The sequence below is a fragment of the Primulina tabacum genome, chromosome 17, assembly GCF_025594145.1.
Source record: "Primulina tabacum isolate GXHZ01 chromosome 17, ASM2559414v2, whole genome shotgun sequence".
NCBI classification, from domain to species: Eukaryota; Viridiplantae; Streptophyta; class Magnoliopsida; order Lamiales; family Gesneriaceae; genus Primulina; species Primulina tabacum.
The window spans coordinates 30,966,641-30,985,527 of record NC_134566.1 but is presented as its reverse complement, the minus strand read 5'-3'; the positions used below and the strand labels follow the sequence as shown (position 1 = coordinate 30,985,527).

At 30.0% G+C, this 18,887-nt stretch overlaps 1 protein-coding gene across 2 annotated transcripts; it reads right to left on the bottom strand.

Annotated features, from left to right (window-relative positions):
* Nucleotides 1-516: 516 nt before the first annotated feature.
* On the bottom strand, nucleotides 517-10,899 carry LOC142531570 (uncharacterized). 2 transcript variants are annotated; one of them, XM_075637754.1, is made up of 7 exons: nucleotides 10,614-10,899; nucleotides 10,455-10,543; nucleotides 2,489-2,664; nucleotides 2,102-2,192; nucleotides 1,943-2,003; nucleotides 1,694-1,763; nucleotides 517-916 (listed from the first exon to the last, which is right to left on the bottom strand). In XM_075637754.1, exons 1-7 carry the CDS (start codon nucleotides 10,687-10,689, stop codon nucleotides 796-798), a joined length of 684 nt encoding a protein of 227 aa, XP_075493869.1. In that variant the 5' UTR covers nucleotides 10,690-10,899; the 3' UTR covers nucleotides 517-795. The 2 variants fall into 2 exon arrangements, with proteins under 2 accessions (XP_075493869.1, XP_075493867.1); XM_075637752.1 differs by having other exon boundaries at nucleotides 1,943-2,006; nucleotides 2,105-2,192; nucleotides 10,614-10,895.
* Nucleotides 10,900-18,887: the final 7,988 nt, after the last annotated feature.

Here is an 18,887-nt window from a genome sequence, read left to right as displayed (position 1 = left end):
CCCATGACAATCATATAATAGCTAAAAACATTAAAAAAATTTACAATAAATAAATAAATAAATAAAAATTAATTTTAGATTAAAATGTAATACCCGTGCAACCCTTTTCAGATCACTTTGTATGGCATTGTATTTATACTCACGAGCTTAGTATAAATCTGGAAAAAGAAAATCGGCTCGTTGAAATCCTAGATTAAAGGAAAGGTAAATCGTTAATAAAATCAACAATAATAAGTGATCTTTATTCTTCCTGATGTGGTTAGGTTAATGATGCCCAAGATTATTAGATTATAAAATATGATTGAGTTCTTGCTTCCTTTAGGTTGATGGCCGCAATGGTTAAAGTTCTCATTTTCCCGAAAGTAGATTTAATGACTAGAAAACTTTTTGAGCATGTAGGGTTCATCGGAAAATATCTGGAGCCCACGCGGCCAAAACAAATACCGACGATTGGGTGCACCGTGCACCATCACAATTCTACACTAATACACAATCGAATCTAAGAAACACGAGATAGATGCTTTAGGTGTCTCTCTTAAGAAATAATGTAAATGTTTACCAGACAAGAATCATGAAGATCGATTTACATCTCCAAACTGCAATTTAGCGATAAAATTCCCACGCAAAGATCGGCGGGTGGAACACGATATTTGTGTTCTTTATACAGTACTCTCCGGCAATTTCATTTGACGTTTTTGGTTGTTTAAACGTGTAACATAAGATATAAATCAAGAATATAGCGGTCTCTTGGAGTGTGCTGGAGTGGATTTTACCTTAAGTTTTCACATCAAGGCCTCATACTGCATGCATGCTGCTTTTTAATATCTTCTTGTTGCGTTTTGTAAAGGTGGTTTCGCAGGCTTCAGACCAATTCAGTGACCTTCCCATTAGATGGGATTTTATTCGTTGGTTCAATCTGCATAAAAACGTTGCCATATAATTAGATGGAGTAACCTTATGGAAACCGGAGTGTTTTTTGTTCGAAATTAACTTCAAATTACACTAAACTTTTGGTGCTTACTTGAAATGAAACATTAAAGTAAACTAATAGAAAAAACTTTGCATGCATATACGTAAATATTAGATACAACACTCTAACATCAAGTCTAGCACTTGGATGGATCGGAAGAGCTAAGTCAAATAGTAGAGCTAGCCGTTCGAATGGTAGCACCATGTTTTGATCAGCTGTAGAACCTGCATCCAATTGTTAAGAAGTACCTAAAACGAAATAGTTGATTCTCCTTAGCCGCTCAAATCGCTGGAGCGGAATTCTGAACGGTAGAGATCAGTACCGTTGCATGCTCTATGCAGTAAATATCACAAATTCATTTCAACTACTGTTGCAGAGATAAAAACTAATTTTTAAAACAAATTCACCCTCTCCGGGTGCTTATTAGCATTCAAACCACGATTTTCACTCGCACCAGTCCAGATTATCCATCTGTCTCCTATACGAATATCAAACAAATAACATTCAATAGCAGGATAAGTATGTGTCAGTTGTAACCATTTGAACCTCCCTGGTGAGAGTAGGCTTACTTTACCTACTAAGCGGTAGACATGATGTCCTTGAAGCTCATAGTTTTCTTAAAACAAAAACATCTATTTTCTTCTCCATTTTACATCACAATCCTCCGTAAAAATTTTGAAGTTATCGTGTTTTTAGAAAACGAAGAAATCAATCAAGATTTACCGGTGTGACCGCTTCTCAAGGAATCTGGCCAACGTTGCTTTCCTGGCCATAGCCACTGTTGGAGCATAACCTATTTTAAGACATAAACATGGTAAATAAAATAAATCAATACATTATAAAGTAGTTTTCGATTTCTTTGATCAACAAGTCAACCTTTTTTTATTATTACAACTTAATTGGGGGAGGGAGATCAACAAGTCAACTTTTTAGTGCACTATCAACACTGGATAAGAAGTAGTGCCTTCATACCATGTTTGGACTTTCCGGTATCGTCGAAAGATGCATCGCCGGTAGCATACATTTTTCTATCAGCCTGTTAATTATGCATTGATCGTGAAAGAAAACAAAAAAAAAATGAGGATTATTTAATACAACGCTTCAATAAAAAAAATAAAAAATAAGGAGGGTGACCTTTTGTGCAGGAAACAGATTGGGTGCAGCGGTGGGACAGAATACGGTTGATGAAGCTAGGAGTGACAGTGTGCGCTCAAGCGTGTTCCTAAAAATTATAAACAAATTATTCAATTACTTTTACATAATAATATCATGAAAAAACAAAGTATCATGAAAATGTACCTTGATACACATCATTTCATAAACCTACTAATGCACTGACGCATGTGTTGCACGATTGTACGATTTTTATTTATTTTTGTAATTAGTTTGATTTATATCCAAATAGCGGTAATATTCGACGTAGCCGTTTGTAGTCAGTTCGATCAAAATATACAACATCTACCTAAGAAAATACACCTTACATGATTGAAAGTTCGAGAACTCGCGAAATTTAATCACCTTGAGATCGATGATATGTCGTTGCGATTATATCGAAAACCTGAGTGACTGTTTATTGGTTTCCCGGTAAGAGATGGGCAAGATCGTTCTCCTAGTTGAGCATTTTCCCAGTCGTACTTACCAGCCGAATTCCGTATAGAAGTCATATTTTCTGCAGGAGACTTCGGTATCTTCTTCTGTGATCAACCAAGTTAATAATATAAGCAAAATTCATTGGGTATATGAATTTTTTAACCGTTTGCCAAAAGTTCAAATTCAAAATTTTTTTTCGCTACCTATGTGAGCACTACCCTTACTTCATTTCAACGAGTAAGATCTTGTCACACATACAATTTCAAAAAAAAAAGTGGGTCCTATATATGCATGAGCAAATCTTGGTCATCCATCCTATATAGGGGCAATGCCCACATGGATAAGATTGCCCGCATGGGTAGGATGAAATAAACCGTCCAAAACAACCACTATTTTGATGTGTATTCTAACAACTGGTTCCTCTGAACCATCTTGTCTCTTTTTTTAATTACATGAATTGCATGAAAAAGTATAGATCGAAAGTCGGAACAGATCACGTCGTTCTCTCCAAAAACATTATTTTATTTCAACTATCTAGTTTTTTGGTTTGGTTTGTTATTTATTAAAATTTAAAGACTTGATTTGGTTCAAATTTGCATTAAAAGTTCAAACTAAAGGGTTTTTTTTATTCTTATTTTTACCAGAATATAGTATTTTTTCTTTATTTTTTATCAAAATGTGATATTTTGTAAAAGTTTATTAAATTATAGTTAAAAAAATCGAAAATAAAAATAAATTGATAGGTGCTGCGAGGAAAAGAAAACTTATTCTCCCTCGCCTCTTATAAAGGTGGGGGACGGAGGAGACAGAGGAGTGTGGGAGTGAGTTTAACTATTCCACTCCCACGCCCCCAACAAAGGGCGGGGGAGCGGAAATGTTTAAAAAATTAAAAATTCATTCTCTCATTTGTGCACAAGGTGGATAATATATGGACAGATCTATCAAAGATAAATTTTGATTTGATGTAAATTTGAAAAGATAAATTATTGATCGCTCACATCCAATTTAAAGATTGTTTGATGTATCAAAATATTATTTTTATCATATCTTTGAATCCGCAAATTTCGTAAAATAATTTATTTTTTGTTGTTATGTGAATCGCTATGTGAATCACGTACTTTTAGATATCGATTACACGAAATTTACGTTGGATATTTCAATAAAATATTCGTATATGGACAGATCGTGTTTAGCACGAAATCTTTAGCTCTGAAATTATTTATATGTGGTAGAAAATACAATCATTCAGCACAATAAACTTGCCACACATGTGACTTAAAAGGCTCATCGACACCAGTGACGGTAAAGTCATTAGTATTTAGATTTCATACAAACACAACATCTTGCAATGTTATTGCTGTCACACCAATGCAAAGATGAAATGTAAGGGTCTCCGGAGCCATCTTTCAATAAGAACTGCGATTAAATGATTTTCATATTTAAGAAATCCACAACAAATAATGACATAGAATCTCATAACATGCAAAAATAGGACAATGTATTACTTTATCTGGACACGATTTTATATAATATTGTGGGATCGGCGCACTCTCAAAGTTTTATCCAAATTAGTTGATTTGATCACACTTGTTATATGAGTTTTTTATCTATGTAAAACACTATCATCTACTAGTTTAACATTAAATTCCGTTTTTCCATATAAAAATCAACTAGTGAGAAATAAAAAATATATTAATTTATATTATAACTTCTATTTAATTTGTATAAATGTAATAATTATTACAATTTTAAAAATAAAAAATAGTTATGATAACGTTAAAAATTAAATAAATACTAATAATAGCATTTATAAAAATACTCTGTAATTTATTTTTCAAAATTTACTGCATGTCATATATCGTCATTAATAGTATATTAATTATTATTTTATTTTTATAGTTATATATTTGTTTTTTTGAAAAAATATTTCTTGTAATTTATATTTATTTTATATGTTGTATTTTATTTGTTTTAAATTAATATATTAAATTAATGAAGATATTATTGTTAAAATTATTGTTGTATTTATCTTTTACGTAAATAATACTATTAAAATTTATAATCTTCTCATTAATATAATATTTATTTATTATAGTATGTATTATTGTTATTTTCCATTATACTAATATAAGAAATATCAATTTGGATATTAATTGTTGGGTGTAATAATTGTCTCTATTTGGTAGAGCGATTGAATCGTGGTGTTTGAGCTGCTGTGCGGATTAAAAGATTTGAGTTGCATCATTACTATTAACTATAGCTTTTGGTCCTACAATTGGTATCAGAGCCAAGGTCACGAGTTCGATTCTCATTGATTGCATGGAGTACGATTATTGGGAGGGAGATTGTTGGGTGCAATAATTGTCCCTACTTGGTAGAGCGATCGAATCGTGGTGCTTGAGTTGCTGTGCGGTTTAAAAGATTTGAGTTGCACTATTACTACTAGCTATAGCTTTTGGTAAAGCAGCAAACGCTCGGTCCTACATTAATTATATTATTTTAAAAATTAAGTGTATACGTAGTAAATTTTGAAAAATAAATTATTAGATCTTTTTATTAATGTTATTATTATTATTATTAATTTATTTTTAATGTTATCATAATTATTTTAAAATTTTAAAATTGTAATTATTACATTTATACAAATTAAATAGAAGTTATAATATAAACTAATATATTATTTACTAGTTAATTTTTATATGGATTACATGATGGAATTTAATGTCGAACTAATAGATGATAGTGTTTTACATATACAAAAAACTCATATATCAAGTGTTATCGCAGCAAATAATTTGGATAAAACTTTAAGAGTGTGTCGATCCGACAATATTATATCAAAATCATGTGAAGATAAAGTAATACATTGTCGTGTTTTTGCACGTGAAAATGATATGAGATTATATGTCATTATTCGTTGTGAATTTCTTAAATATGATAATCATTTGATCACGTCTCTCATTGAAATATGGCTCCAGGAGATCCATGTATTTTATCTTCGCGTTGGTGAGACAACAATAACGTTGCAAGATGTTGTGCTTGTATGAAATCTAAATATTAATGGCTTTACCGTCACCGATGTTGATGAGTCTACATGTGTGGCAAAGTTATTCTGCTGAATGGTTGTGTTTTCTACCACATGTATATAATTTCAGAACTAAAAATTCCGTGTTAAACATGATCTGACTATATATAAATATTTGGTTGAAATGTTCAACCTAAATTTCGTGTCACCGTTATCTAAAAGTATGTGATTCAGGTAACAAAAAAAACAAAATTCTGTGGGATTCGTTGATATGATAAATTAATATTTGATACATCAAACAGTCTTTAAAATGGATGTGATCGATCAATAATTTATCTTTTCAGAGTTATATCAAATCAAAATTTGTCATTGATAGCTCAATAATTTAACTTTTCTGAGTTATATTAAATTTTAAATTTAATCAAAAATATCCTCGGCCTCGTACAGGGACGAGAGAATGGATTTTTAATTTTTTAAACAATTCCACTCCCCCGTCCTTTGTAGGGGCAGGGGAATAGTTTTTTATTTTTTAAACAATGAAGCATCATTTGGTTCGTGTGATATGATAATTAAATAATATATAATAAGAGTGATTATAAAATAAAAAGTAAGGATAAATAACACATTATGATAAATTATATGATATTTGACATGATTTTAACTTGCTTAATTATTTTTGTTAATTATATTATGATTACTAAAATGTTCTCAAAATATATTAATAAGTAATATATTATTAAAATGATTGAATAAATAATAAAATTTCTAGAATTAATTTATTTAGAAAATTAAATAAAATTAAAATATTATATTAATTATTACATTTTCATTAATTTCAATATCCGTAAACAACTAAAAAATCGATTAATATTATAGAAAATAATTAAAATTTGATAATAACATAAATATGTATTTATTGTGATAATTAAAATATTACTAAAAATTTGAATAATAAATAATGGTTAAATAGTACGGTTAAAAATAATATAATAATAATTAAAATATGATCAATAATAATTAAATTATTTATAATATTAGTCAAATTAAAAATTATATTTAAATATTATTAAATTTGTTGAATTTATAATTATTTAAACTTTAGGATATCAAAGAAAAATTTAAATTAATCAAACATCATCCTTTGTCCCCCAAAAGATTATATAATCATCAACAAGAGAATAATAATGCATACATTGCGGACTGAACGGGCTTATCACAATTTTAATCATGCACACCAAATAAATGATAAGTAAAAGATTAAAAAATCAATCACCCCTTATCATACACACCAAATAATGTGTGAGATGATTACTTAAACCCACGCCCCGCTCTCCCATCCTTACCAGGTGGGTTTGGGTGGGGGAGTGAAATACACTCCGTCCTCTTTACCAGAAGCGGGAGAGAATAACTTTTTCTTTCCATGTCTTATTGTCTCTGCCACGGACGGATTAGCATCCTATAAATTGTTTTTTACTATAATTTAAGGAATTTTTACAAAATACCACATTTTGATAAAAGGAAGGAAAAAAATACTATAGTATGATTTTTTTTAAAAAACCCACTAATACGTATTAAATCACCTCTACCCTAGTCGGCTAGTTATTTATCAGTTTCTGATATTCAAAATATTTATGTTGAACATGTTAAATCAAACTAATTTTGAGAGGAAAAAAACATAAGTTGAATAAATACATATTAGAAATAACTTTATGTGAAAATCTTTTATGAAACTATTTTCTTACTTACTATCTGATACTAATACTTTAATTCACAAGTTCCGTAATTGTATATTCTGTTTTTTTTCCACCGAGAAAAAAGGAAAAATAAATTATACAATTAAAAAAATAAAAATATAGCATTTTAAAAGAATTGGACCGAACATGCTAATCGTTTATTGGCCGGTATTGGCATGCGATCAAGTTGCAGTCAGAATCTGAGGTTCACTGCTTCGGATTCTGGGTTTTTTTTGTAAAAAATACTAAAAAATTAAACATTTTATAAAAGTAGAGCATTGTGGGCATTTGTAAAAATAATGCAATCCCTTATTATTTATTATTTTAGTAAATGGCAAAATGATTTACTGATTCAGATAAAAAAAAATCAGTGTAAATGATAAAATGATTGATAAATAAATAAAAATGGTTCGGACTGGAAAAATGGCCCAACCAATTTAATTAAAATAATTTTTAAAAAAATCGGTCAATACAACATCCCTTAATTAAATTAGTTATTGTGATCTGCGTCTCCGTGTATAGAATTTTTATAAATTAATATTGATAAATGAATAACATATCAAACAACTATTTTCCTCATCTCCAACTTGGGTCACTGTTAAATTTATAATTTCGATAAATTAATATTTTTTCGAAATACCCTCATATAAATATATAGACTAGTCAATATCATACATTTGTAATTCTCTTACACACAAAATAACTGCGAGAATTTAGTAAAATATTGTTGTGTTATTTGTTTTTCTTGAAATTTAAATCTTGTAATTTAACTTAAAATGTTGTGTTAAGCATTCATTAATGAAAGTAGTGTTAAGATGAATGACTTCATGAGAAGTTCTTGTGCGTCAAGCTGTTACGCCACTTGACCTGATTGGCTAAGTGGACTGCAAAATACCGATGTCACATCTTAACGGGCCACATATTGTAACTTATGGGATCAAGGTCAACGGTAGGGAAATTGTCAAGACTGATATATAAAGGATATGTGACAATTCAAACGGATAGATATCCATCTACCCGGATCATGAGCCTAACAGTCCGATCATTAGCATACAAAGGAGGTACACTTTGCTCTACCACAAGTATAACAATATAAAGGATATGTGACAACACCAACAGATAGATATCCATCTACCTGGTATCATGAGCCTAACAGTCCGACTCATTGGCATACAAAATAGGTATACTTTGCTCTGTCACAAGTATAACAAAATAAAGTTGCGACTTGACTAACAACTACATTTTTTGGCCTACTAGTAAATGTTAGATCATAACATATTAAATATATTATAATTATTAAAAACAATTAATATCATTTACTTATTTTTATAAATATAAATATATTTTACAAAAAAATTTATTTTTTATATCGATTCGAGGAATACGATATAAACATTTGTGAAACACGATGATTTTTTATGATTTTATTAATTTATGTTTGCCAAATCGAAAAATACTATATAAAATAATCAGTTAATTAATACATCTCTAAATTAATAAAATTATTTGGTTCCAACATTATTAATTGATAAAAAATTTATTGTATGTATAGATGTATCATCCAAATTGAATCCGTAATTCTTTCTTATTTTGTTTTTGATGACAAAAAACTTATTCATAGATTTTTTAATTCTTCAGTTGGTTGTTTTGCTTATTTCAAATTCATGCGTAGACAAATATTAATAGTATTTATTTATTAATATAAGGTAATACAAATAAAAATAAGGGCTATGAATGATGTATTTATTATTGATATTTATTTTAAAGTGGTTTAAATAATAACAGTATTTATTTAATAAATTAAAAAATAGCGCTAAATAATATATTTATAATAATAGCAATAACAATTGGGGTATTATGATGTTAATAATAATTGTTGGTATTATAATTTCAAGTCCAAGCTATTTTTTTTTACTTATAAACCATTTTTCAATTATTAAAATGAAAAATATTTTAAAAAAATCGACAAAAGTCTGTCGCGGATTCTAAATCAGCGACAGACTTTTCGGATTGCACTGTTTTTATCCCAATTACACTAGTTTTATAACTTTTTTCAAATTGCACTATTTTGATTGATACCCCGGAGGTCGGTTGGACCCAGTTCGGCCTAATCTTGGTGGGCAGACGGATTTGAGCCTGTCTGGAGGTCATCTTATTCACATGAAGCTTGTGGGAGGTCATCTTAGCCGACCTCTCGTATGTACGTTATCTCGTCAATATGAGAGAGATGGCCGACCTCCCATCGTGACCCGAGCCAACCTCCCCGCTTATGGTATCGTGTTGATCGGAAATGTTTCGGCCGAGCTTCCGCATATTCCAGATTGTAGATGGGCTCTTGCCTAGGAGAGCTCCTATTTAGAGATTAACAGGTAGTAGCCCACATAAATAAATCTCACAGAGATAAAGCCTGCGAAGGTTTAATCTAATTTTGTCCAAGATTATGAGAATCTAGACCTACCAAATCAGAACTTTATACATCTCTTATAAATATGAGATTCAATTTATTGCTTATTCATTCATATATTCACTCATTCTACGCACGTTATTTTCTCAGTTTTCTATTATCTGACTTGAGCGTCGGAGGGGTTACGCCGGAACAACCTTCCGGCTCCCTTCTAACGTTCTTGTTTGTGTTTCTAGAAGGTCCGATCCAAACTCTCCAAATAAATATCCGACCTCTCAACTATCATCTCGCATTTCAGCAACATCATTGATCATTTTCATTTTTTTAATATTATTTTAAAAAAACCGAAATTAAGAAAAGTAAGCACGAGCATAAAATTATTATAGAAAAAAAGGTATTATTGCCACATGGATTCAGGTCAAATCCGACATCCAAACAGGCGCAGGTTTTGACCTTTTCTGGATGTGTGGTGTACTAAAATACATACATATATGGCTAAAGAACTATAAAATAAGTAATATCTGAAACTAGAATTTAATTAATTGAACAATTTTTTTCCCCAAAAGGTCAAATCCGACATCCAAACAGGCGCAGGTTTTTACCTTTTCTGGATGTGTGGTGTACTAAAATATATACATATATGGCTAAAGAACTATAAACTAAGTAATATCTGAAACTATAATTTAATTAATTGAACATATTTTTTTCCCCAATAAAAGTAAGAAATCTAACCCGGAGAAAATCTTGAAACACTGTTTTTCCATCCATTGCAGAGCTGGTACAAAGAGACAAGGACACATTACGTTCTCCACTTCCGATGCCTGAAGATTATAACATGAGTTAATTAATCGTAGAAGGATTCTGATAAAAAGATCGGACTTTAATAATTACCTGAATCCACGAACGCATCGGGGTCGTAACTCGGAGCTGGTTTTTTGGAATACAGACCCATGAAATCTATCTCCATGGAGTAATCAACAAAAGAAGATTCCAAAAACGGAAGCAGAAATCGAGAAGGGCGAGAGGCTGGTAGGGTTTGCGCGGAGTGAGGAATGTAAAGAGGAGAGGATAATTGTTAGGTGAGGGGGCCGCATGAGAGCCACTGTAAATACAGAGCGAAAAACACGTGCTTGCTTCCATGAATTAATGCAGAGGTAGGCCTCTCTCTGTTTTTCAAAACAGCTACCACACGTGAAATTTATGGTTTCGGATTAAACAGATATGTCAAAAGTTTCCCACTCCTCGTACTCTTCTTTTTTTATTTATTTTACTAAATTTATGATAAGACGTTATCGTAAATCTATTTTGTGATATTAATTATCTCGATTTATATTTAAAATAAAAAATAATATTTTTTCATGAATCGAGTCGTATAAGTTTTTTGTATATTATTTAATTGCAATGAAGCGTCTAACCAAACATTAATTTCACTACCTGTATACAAGGGAAAAGGATATTCCTTCCTATATTTTGCTACAAATAATTCCACTTATTATTTGTGGATTCAGCCGCCGGCTCATTCATTTTTTTTAATGTTAAGTAATTATTTTTAAAATTTTATTTACAATATATAAATCATTATTTAGAATAAATGATATGGATTAATAAATAAAAATTATAACTACTAGAAATTATACGTGCTAATAAATAAAAATGTTGGATAAATGATAAGTAGTGAATGACATGCAGTGATAGTTGTTTCACATCGAAAAATGTGCTAATAATATTTTTCCTTATTAACTCCAAGTTTGAGTTAAGGGGCACCATAAGTTTTTAGAAGGAGAAAAACGCTGATTGGCTGAGTCTCGATGAAACACAAGCCCAGCCGACCCGGCCAAGCCCGATGCCGTGTGGTGTTCGTGGATCCGTCCAGAAGGCTGCGTTTGATCCAGTGTGTCCCTTGGTGTTTCACATAAAGTTGCATTCGTATCCAGAAGGTCGTGTTCCTTCAACACAATTGGTGGACTATTACAAATAATTCATTCATTTGCTTTGCTCACATTTTTTTGCTCACATCTTTAATGTATTCCATTCTTGTTTAATTTGTGCTTAAAAGTTCTGCATATTTAATTCGATGCTATCAAGAGTTGTTGTGCTGCATTCTCTTGATTCGAAGTCATTGTATCTTAGAGACGATTGTTGTCAATGTAATATACTGTTATGCGGACAATTTCGTCTTGCAGACAAATGATAAATCATTGCCTCGACTTACTCCTTTTGTTGTTGCACATTATTCCATTGTCCGAGAGCCAAAATACTCACAAAAAATTATATAAAAATCTAAATCGTAATATATTAAGTATGTATTATATGCGATGGTGGAATTTCAAGCATATAAATGCTACCAATTATATGACTTGATAAACACATATCCAATTTTGTTTATACATTAAATAGTATTTTATGTGTATAATAATAGCAGTAATTAGTCGCTAAGATTTTAGTATTGTGAAATAGACCAAGAGTAAAAAACTACTGCAGACTGTACATGATTCCTACATATCCACTTTGAAAGGTAAATATCAACAAATAAAATGAAATAATGAGTTAACAAAAATATCATAATATCCAAGACGACTATTTGCTAGCTTGTCAATTTGTACGACACTCGAAAATGAACATTAGTGGCTTTATTTATTTAAATAAAATTTCATAAATTTATGATATTATATTCGAATGTATCGATAGTTATTTTGATAAAATAACATGCATTTGTATAGTGAATATTTGGATCAATTCATTATAATTAAAGTGGCTACTGTAATGTCTTATTTAATTTTGAATCATAAATTTCAAATTAGTTATGAATTTTATATTTTATTTGTGCATACTATTTAATTTTCTAACATACTTTAGTAGTATGATGTAAGTAACGATAATAAGTCGTGGGCTTACCCAACATAAGTCTCAATGAATTCTCATGCACCACTACTGGTCATAGGCTGTATGATGGTCAAACATGTGCCGAAGCTTATGCTCATACATCGCAACTTATAGAATATCACATACCTGAAAAGTGGTTTCTTTCGTCTCTCTCAACACTCGAACATAAGTCCTCCAGACCTAAGTACATAGATTCCTAAAATGTTGGTACCAATTGGACTGCTAGTTCAATTGATAGCAACAGTTAATAATTATATATATAATTATGCAAAATGTCTATCTTCTAGCAGCCATTGAATTATATTTAATACTTGCGACTCTTTGCGAACGTTGCGTCATGCGTGGTTGTATGTTATTTTTTTGTTATTTTTAATTTAATGTTTATAATAATTCTATATTAGGAATGATGTAATGATTTAAAAATTCAAATTTAGGATAAAGAATAAATAAAATATTTTAGGCAAAAATTTGTGTGAGACGATCTCACGGGTCGTATTTTGTGAGACGAATATCTTATTTGGGCCATCCATGAAAAAATATTACTTTTTATGCTAAGAGTATTACTTTTTGTTACGAATATCGGTAGAGTCGACCCGTCTCACAGATAAAGATTCGTGAGATCGTCTCACGAGAAACCTACTCAATATTTTATTAGTTTAAAATTAATTTTTTTTGAAAAGTTGTTATGATAGTGACAAGAGAATACATAAATTTACTAAATTAGATATTTATAATATTATTTATCAAATGAAAATATAGTACTTTTATAATTTTAAATAGGTATTGTTGATATTTTAAAAAATGTATCATGACACAAATGTTAGTCACTCTAGACATCTCAAATAGATTTAATGAATACAATAAGTAATGACGTCGTTAGCCCATCAAAAACCCTGTCTTTTTTTTCCTTTTCTAATTTTAGATTTTATTTAAATATATTTATAACTTATTTTGGTTCACAAAAAAATTAACCGATTTCAAATCAGTGAAGATTAAATTCCGGGTGATTCAATTAATATTAAACCAAAACAAATTCTCCAATTCTTTACTTCTATATATTGTCACAGTGTCATTAAAATAAAGAAAGAAGAGATAATTTAAATAAACATGAAATACTTGCAAAATAGATGTCCTTGGAAAACAAAGCATTATCCCGTCTGATTTACGCAATGGTTTAGTTTACAATTGGCATCGAAAAGTCAAGTTTCTTGTAAATGCAGCTATTTATTTTTGCAACTTTTATTTATGGAGAGTAATTATGGGGAAGGACTAAGGAGTAGCCGTTTAGTTTTCAGAACCTATGAGAAACAGCAGTCACCGACTATTAAATTCGTATGACGAAAATTTGTGTGAGACGGGTTCACGGGTCGTATTTTGTGATACGGATCTCTTATTTGTGTTATCCATGAAAAAATATTACTTTTTATGCTAAAGTCACGTGTGAACTCAAAGAAGTTCTAACAAATAGTTTTATGGTCATTCATAAGAGAAAGACCATAAATACATATTTTTTGGATGATACTATTTCTCCTTCATATCAACCGTTCTGATTACAATCCTGATATTTGATACAACATTTTCTTTTATATTTTTTGTATAATCACTCGATATTTCATCGTCGTCGATCTCAATTGGCTTTTTATTTCCTCTGCTATTGTTGACAATATGCTTCTTCTATCAGCACATATTGCTTCTCTAATTTATTTTATTTCCCCAGCCTCCTCTCCGTTTTCCAGATTTGCTTTCTTCGTTCAAACGGACAGCGGTTTTCTCAACATTGGCAATGACTCGGAGGTATAGCCCAATGATACCGAGATAAAATTTGCTACCAAGTTCAAACAAGTCTGTCAAGTAGTCCGTCTCCATTGCATACAACATTTCTTGCGAGTGTGTTGTCTTCTTCGTTGTTAACATCTGGCGTAACCAAAACCTTAGAAAATTTCATAGAAACACCTTAAGGGAGGCAAGATGCTTATGATCAAGTCGAACCCCAAAGGAAGTGAACGAATATATACTATTGTACAACCGAATCTTGCCAGAACCACAACAAAATGTAGGAGCGTCGTGAGGGGATAACCGGCGAGACCAATTGAATCTTGCCAGAACCACAAGAAAATGTAGGAGCGCCGTGAGGGGACCTCGATCGGTGCGCCACAGTAACGACACGGTGGAGCCACTGAAAAAGCAAGCAAGTGGTCCTAGTCCAGCTCGATAACTTGAGAGAAACAAAGAAGAAAGAAAAAATAGGCATAAATAAAATCCCATATATGTACAACATAAAAACAAGAAAATCTACTAAAACCAGGAAGACGAAATCCGAACTCACAGTGGCGCGAACATCCAAACCAGTACATGCACGAACTACCAATTGCACGGCATGTAACTGAATCGAACAAATCTTCGGAAAATTTTCAAATACTTTAGTTTTACTGCAACTCCCACATTTTTAAATTTTTTTTCCAATTTTCGTGTGTTAATGGAATTTGTCCATGAAATATAAAATATTAGTTGATCATCTAATTAACTACAACCATATTTGTTAATTTTTTTAAATAAATATTTGTAACAGTATCTTATTTAATTTTGCTCTCGATTTTTTTATTCTAACAAATTTCAGCACTCATAACATTTGAAAAAGATATTTTATTCCTTTAATATTTCTTGTGATATGATATTATCAATTTAAAATTTTACCTTTCTAGACTATAATATCTAGCTTGATTTAATTGACTTATCTCTAAATACTATAAGATTTGATTTTAATATGGTATTTATCCCTAAAATATTTTATATGTGTGTAGAATTGATTTTATGGGAAGATAATATGACCAAGATAGTGTTGCATAAATATTGAGAGAAGAAAAGGTGAGAGCGTAGAGGGGAGACGTTGAGGAGAGGATCTTTACACAGCTGCTGAAGGTTTGGCTTTGAAGATACAAAGCGGTCAAACTTGTTGAAGATTTTCGTGGGAAAAGTCTGTGTGATTGATTCACGTACTCATCGTGTTGCTGATTGGTACAACACTCAAGAACAACACTGACGCAGAGTGTTGATCGAAGAGTGGTTTCGTTTGATTTTAAGCAATACGACTTTATTGTCTCATGCATCTAGTATTTACTTTGAGTGTTTGATGCATGTTAATTTATTTGGAGTGTCAAAGAATTTAGTTTTGTTATACTCACTAGTATTGTTTTGGTGTAAACGATTTACATAATTTTTGTAGTGAATTTTTTTGTCATGATGCATTGCACAAATATTTGTACTTGTACATAATTTAAATCTGATATTTATTTATTAAATTTTACATATGTGTTAAATAATAAATTTTCGTTGCATGTTTTGCGCTCGTGTTGACAACATCAGAGCACAACACTAACTTTTGATATATACAATATTTCAATTTCATTTACGTTCATGAGCAACAACACCTTTTCAATATTTTTAAGCTAAAATTCGTTGGAATAAAAAAATCTAGAGCGAAATTAAATAAGATATTGATAACAACAATTATAACATGCATTTAATTTTTTTGCTAAATATAATGACAAATAAAGTAAGGGGGGTGTATTCAATCTAAACTTTTAATGACTTTTATGGAATTTTAAAATCTAGAGGTATTCAATCTAAACTTTTAATGACTCTATATATGTTTAGTGGTATTCAACATGGATTTTGGTAGAGTTTTAAAAAGTCATGTGGTATTCAAACTTGACTTTTTAAAACTCTCCAAAAGTCAAAAGATATCCAAAAAATCCATAGATTTTCAAGGATTCTTATTTTATTATTCATGTACAAATCTTAAAGCCTTATGTACAATTGCAGAAAATCTAAAATATTCTTCCACCTATACCAAAGATTTTGATGGACTTTCTTTTTTGAAAAATACGATATCTCTCTTCTATCTCGAGCCATCTCCAGGGTTCTTCACTCTCTCAAAAAAATTTCTTCTATTCAAAGGTATGATTGGTCATTCTTGAATTTATTATATTGCCAATATTTATGCGTAAAAATAGATGAATTGTTGTTTTTTTCTTGAATCATTATGATCATTGTATTTCATAAATTTTCTTTCATCTCATCAAAACGATGAATGATCCGACATGTGATGAATTGTGTTTTTTCTTGAATCATTATGATTATTGAAAAAACTTAGGAGTACTTCAGCATTCATATTATTCTTTCTTACGCTATACAGTAAATAATTTAAGAGCCATAGTTTTTTCTCAGTGTAAGATCTAATTTTAGAGTTCTATTTTCTTGATTGTCATTCCCAAATTAATTAAGATGGTCCTTTAATTGAACTTCTCTAAATAAAATTGAATCTTAGAATTTTTTTCGATATAGAGAGGAAAAGAAGAAAATTAAATGATGAAAAGTGAAATGATATAAGTGCAATTATGTACATGGTAAATGTGAAAGTTGTAAATAGCTAAGTGTTTTTAATTATTTTTGTGATGTGGCTAGAAAGTGAAAAATTGATTTCGTAAACATTAGGAAGTGGTGTTGGCTAATGCTAAAGTTTAAGTTAGAAAAGAAGTGAATGGTATAATAGGATAATAAGACTTGGCTTGGAATAAGATAAAATTTTGAAGACATGGATACAGTTAATGAATATATTTTTTAGACTTCTTGTACAAACTGATAGTATGTGATAAGAAATTTACTCACACTTAATCAAGATATACTTAATTTATACGTTCAAATACTTTACCTTATTTTTTAACATGATTAAATATGTGTTTCAATACAATTTAGATGAATTATTTTATGTGATTTCTTTAATATGAATAGCATAATTGAATTATTTATTTATTGTCTCAATTTTTTTCTTATTTCTCATAGTTGTCTCCAACAGTTTTTTATGCCATATTAAGTCTGTATTTAATATTTATTAATGTCTTACTCGTAAAAGTAATATAGAAAACCCAATAATTATTATGTGTACTTCACATGCATTTCAAGTGACTTTTCCTGGCATATTTAGGAGTATTGTAAGCTATTTTACATCCTGTTACCACATATTATACAGTGTTTCTTTGTTTGCTTCAATGAGTATGGGAAGATAACGTCATTTTTCAGCTGTTAGGAATAGAAGAGTTAGGAGCATAGTTATAGAGCGGACATTTGGTATATTTAAATCACGGTTCAAAATATTCAAGATGACCCCTCCATTTCCATATACGACCCAAACAGAGCTTGTATTGGCTTGTGCCGGATTACACAATTTTCTTCGAAAGGAGTGTCGATGTGATGAATTTCAAATTGAACCAGATAATGAAGCTCAATTGTCTTCATCGGCACAAGTTTATGGAGATGACAACTTTGATCAGTTATTTGATACTCAAGAACAACAACGAGCAAGAGCTAATGCATGGAGGGATATCATAGCCAATAGAATGTGGAGCGATGTTGATCAAATTGTCAATAATGATTAGCTATTTTTATGTAAAAGTCTACTTATTATTTTGATTTTTCCTTTTAATAAAATTTTATTATGAACTTATAAAAATATTGTTCATTAATATGTTGAATTGACATAAAGAATTGAAATTTTGATTTCAATAAATTGGATAGTTCATTTGTCGTTTTTCACAAATTAAATTTATTTAACCTTTAAATAAATTTAATTCATTTACATTTTCATAAATAAAAAAAAATTAAAATTGAATAGGTTATACATGTCCAATAATTATTTAAAAGAAATTAATAAAAAAAATAAATCACAATTATAAAAGTTTACAAAAATTTACAAAAGTCTATAAAAATCTTGAAAAAAATCTATAAAAGTCTATGAAATATATTTTACAATTCCATGAGATTTATAAAAGTCAATCAAAATCCATCAACTCCACAAAAGTCCACTTTTTAAAAAAAGTCATTAAAAGTTTAGATTGAATACACTCCCGTAAATTTTCAATAAATAACCGTTTTGAAATTCGGATACTAGTTTTTATCTTTAAAAAATTAAATCATAATTTCTACAAATTTGTCATTGAATAAAAGAAAGTGAATTCAAGAACGAAAGTTAAGCCACTTACGGTTTAATAATCGCATAAATATAGCAAGATGAATTTCACGTGAATTGAAGTTTTTTTTTTTCATTTTTGGTTGTAGCGTAAAAAATCTGTGGCTTTTTTATGAAACATTTCCAAGTGTTTTCTTAAAAGAGTAGGTCTTTTGTGAGACGATTTCATGAATCTTTATCAGTGAGACGAGTCAACCCTACCGATATTAACAATAAAAAATAATACTCTTAGCATAACAAGTAATATTTTTTCATGG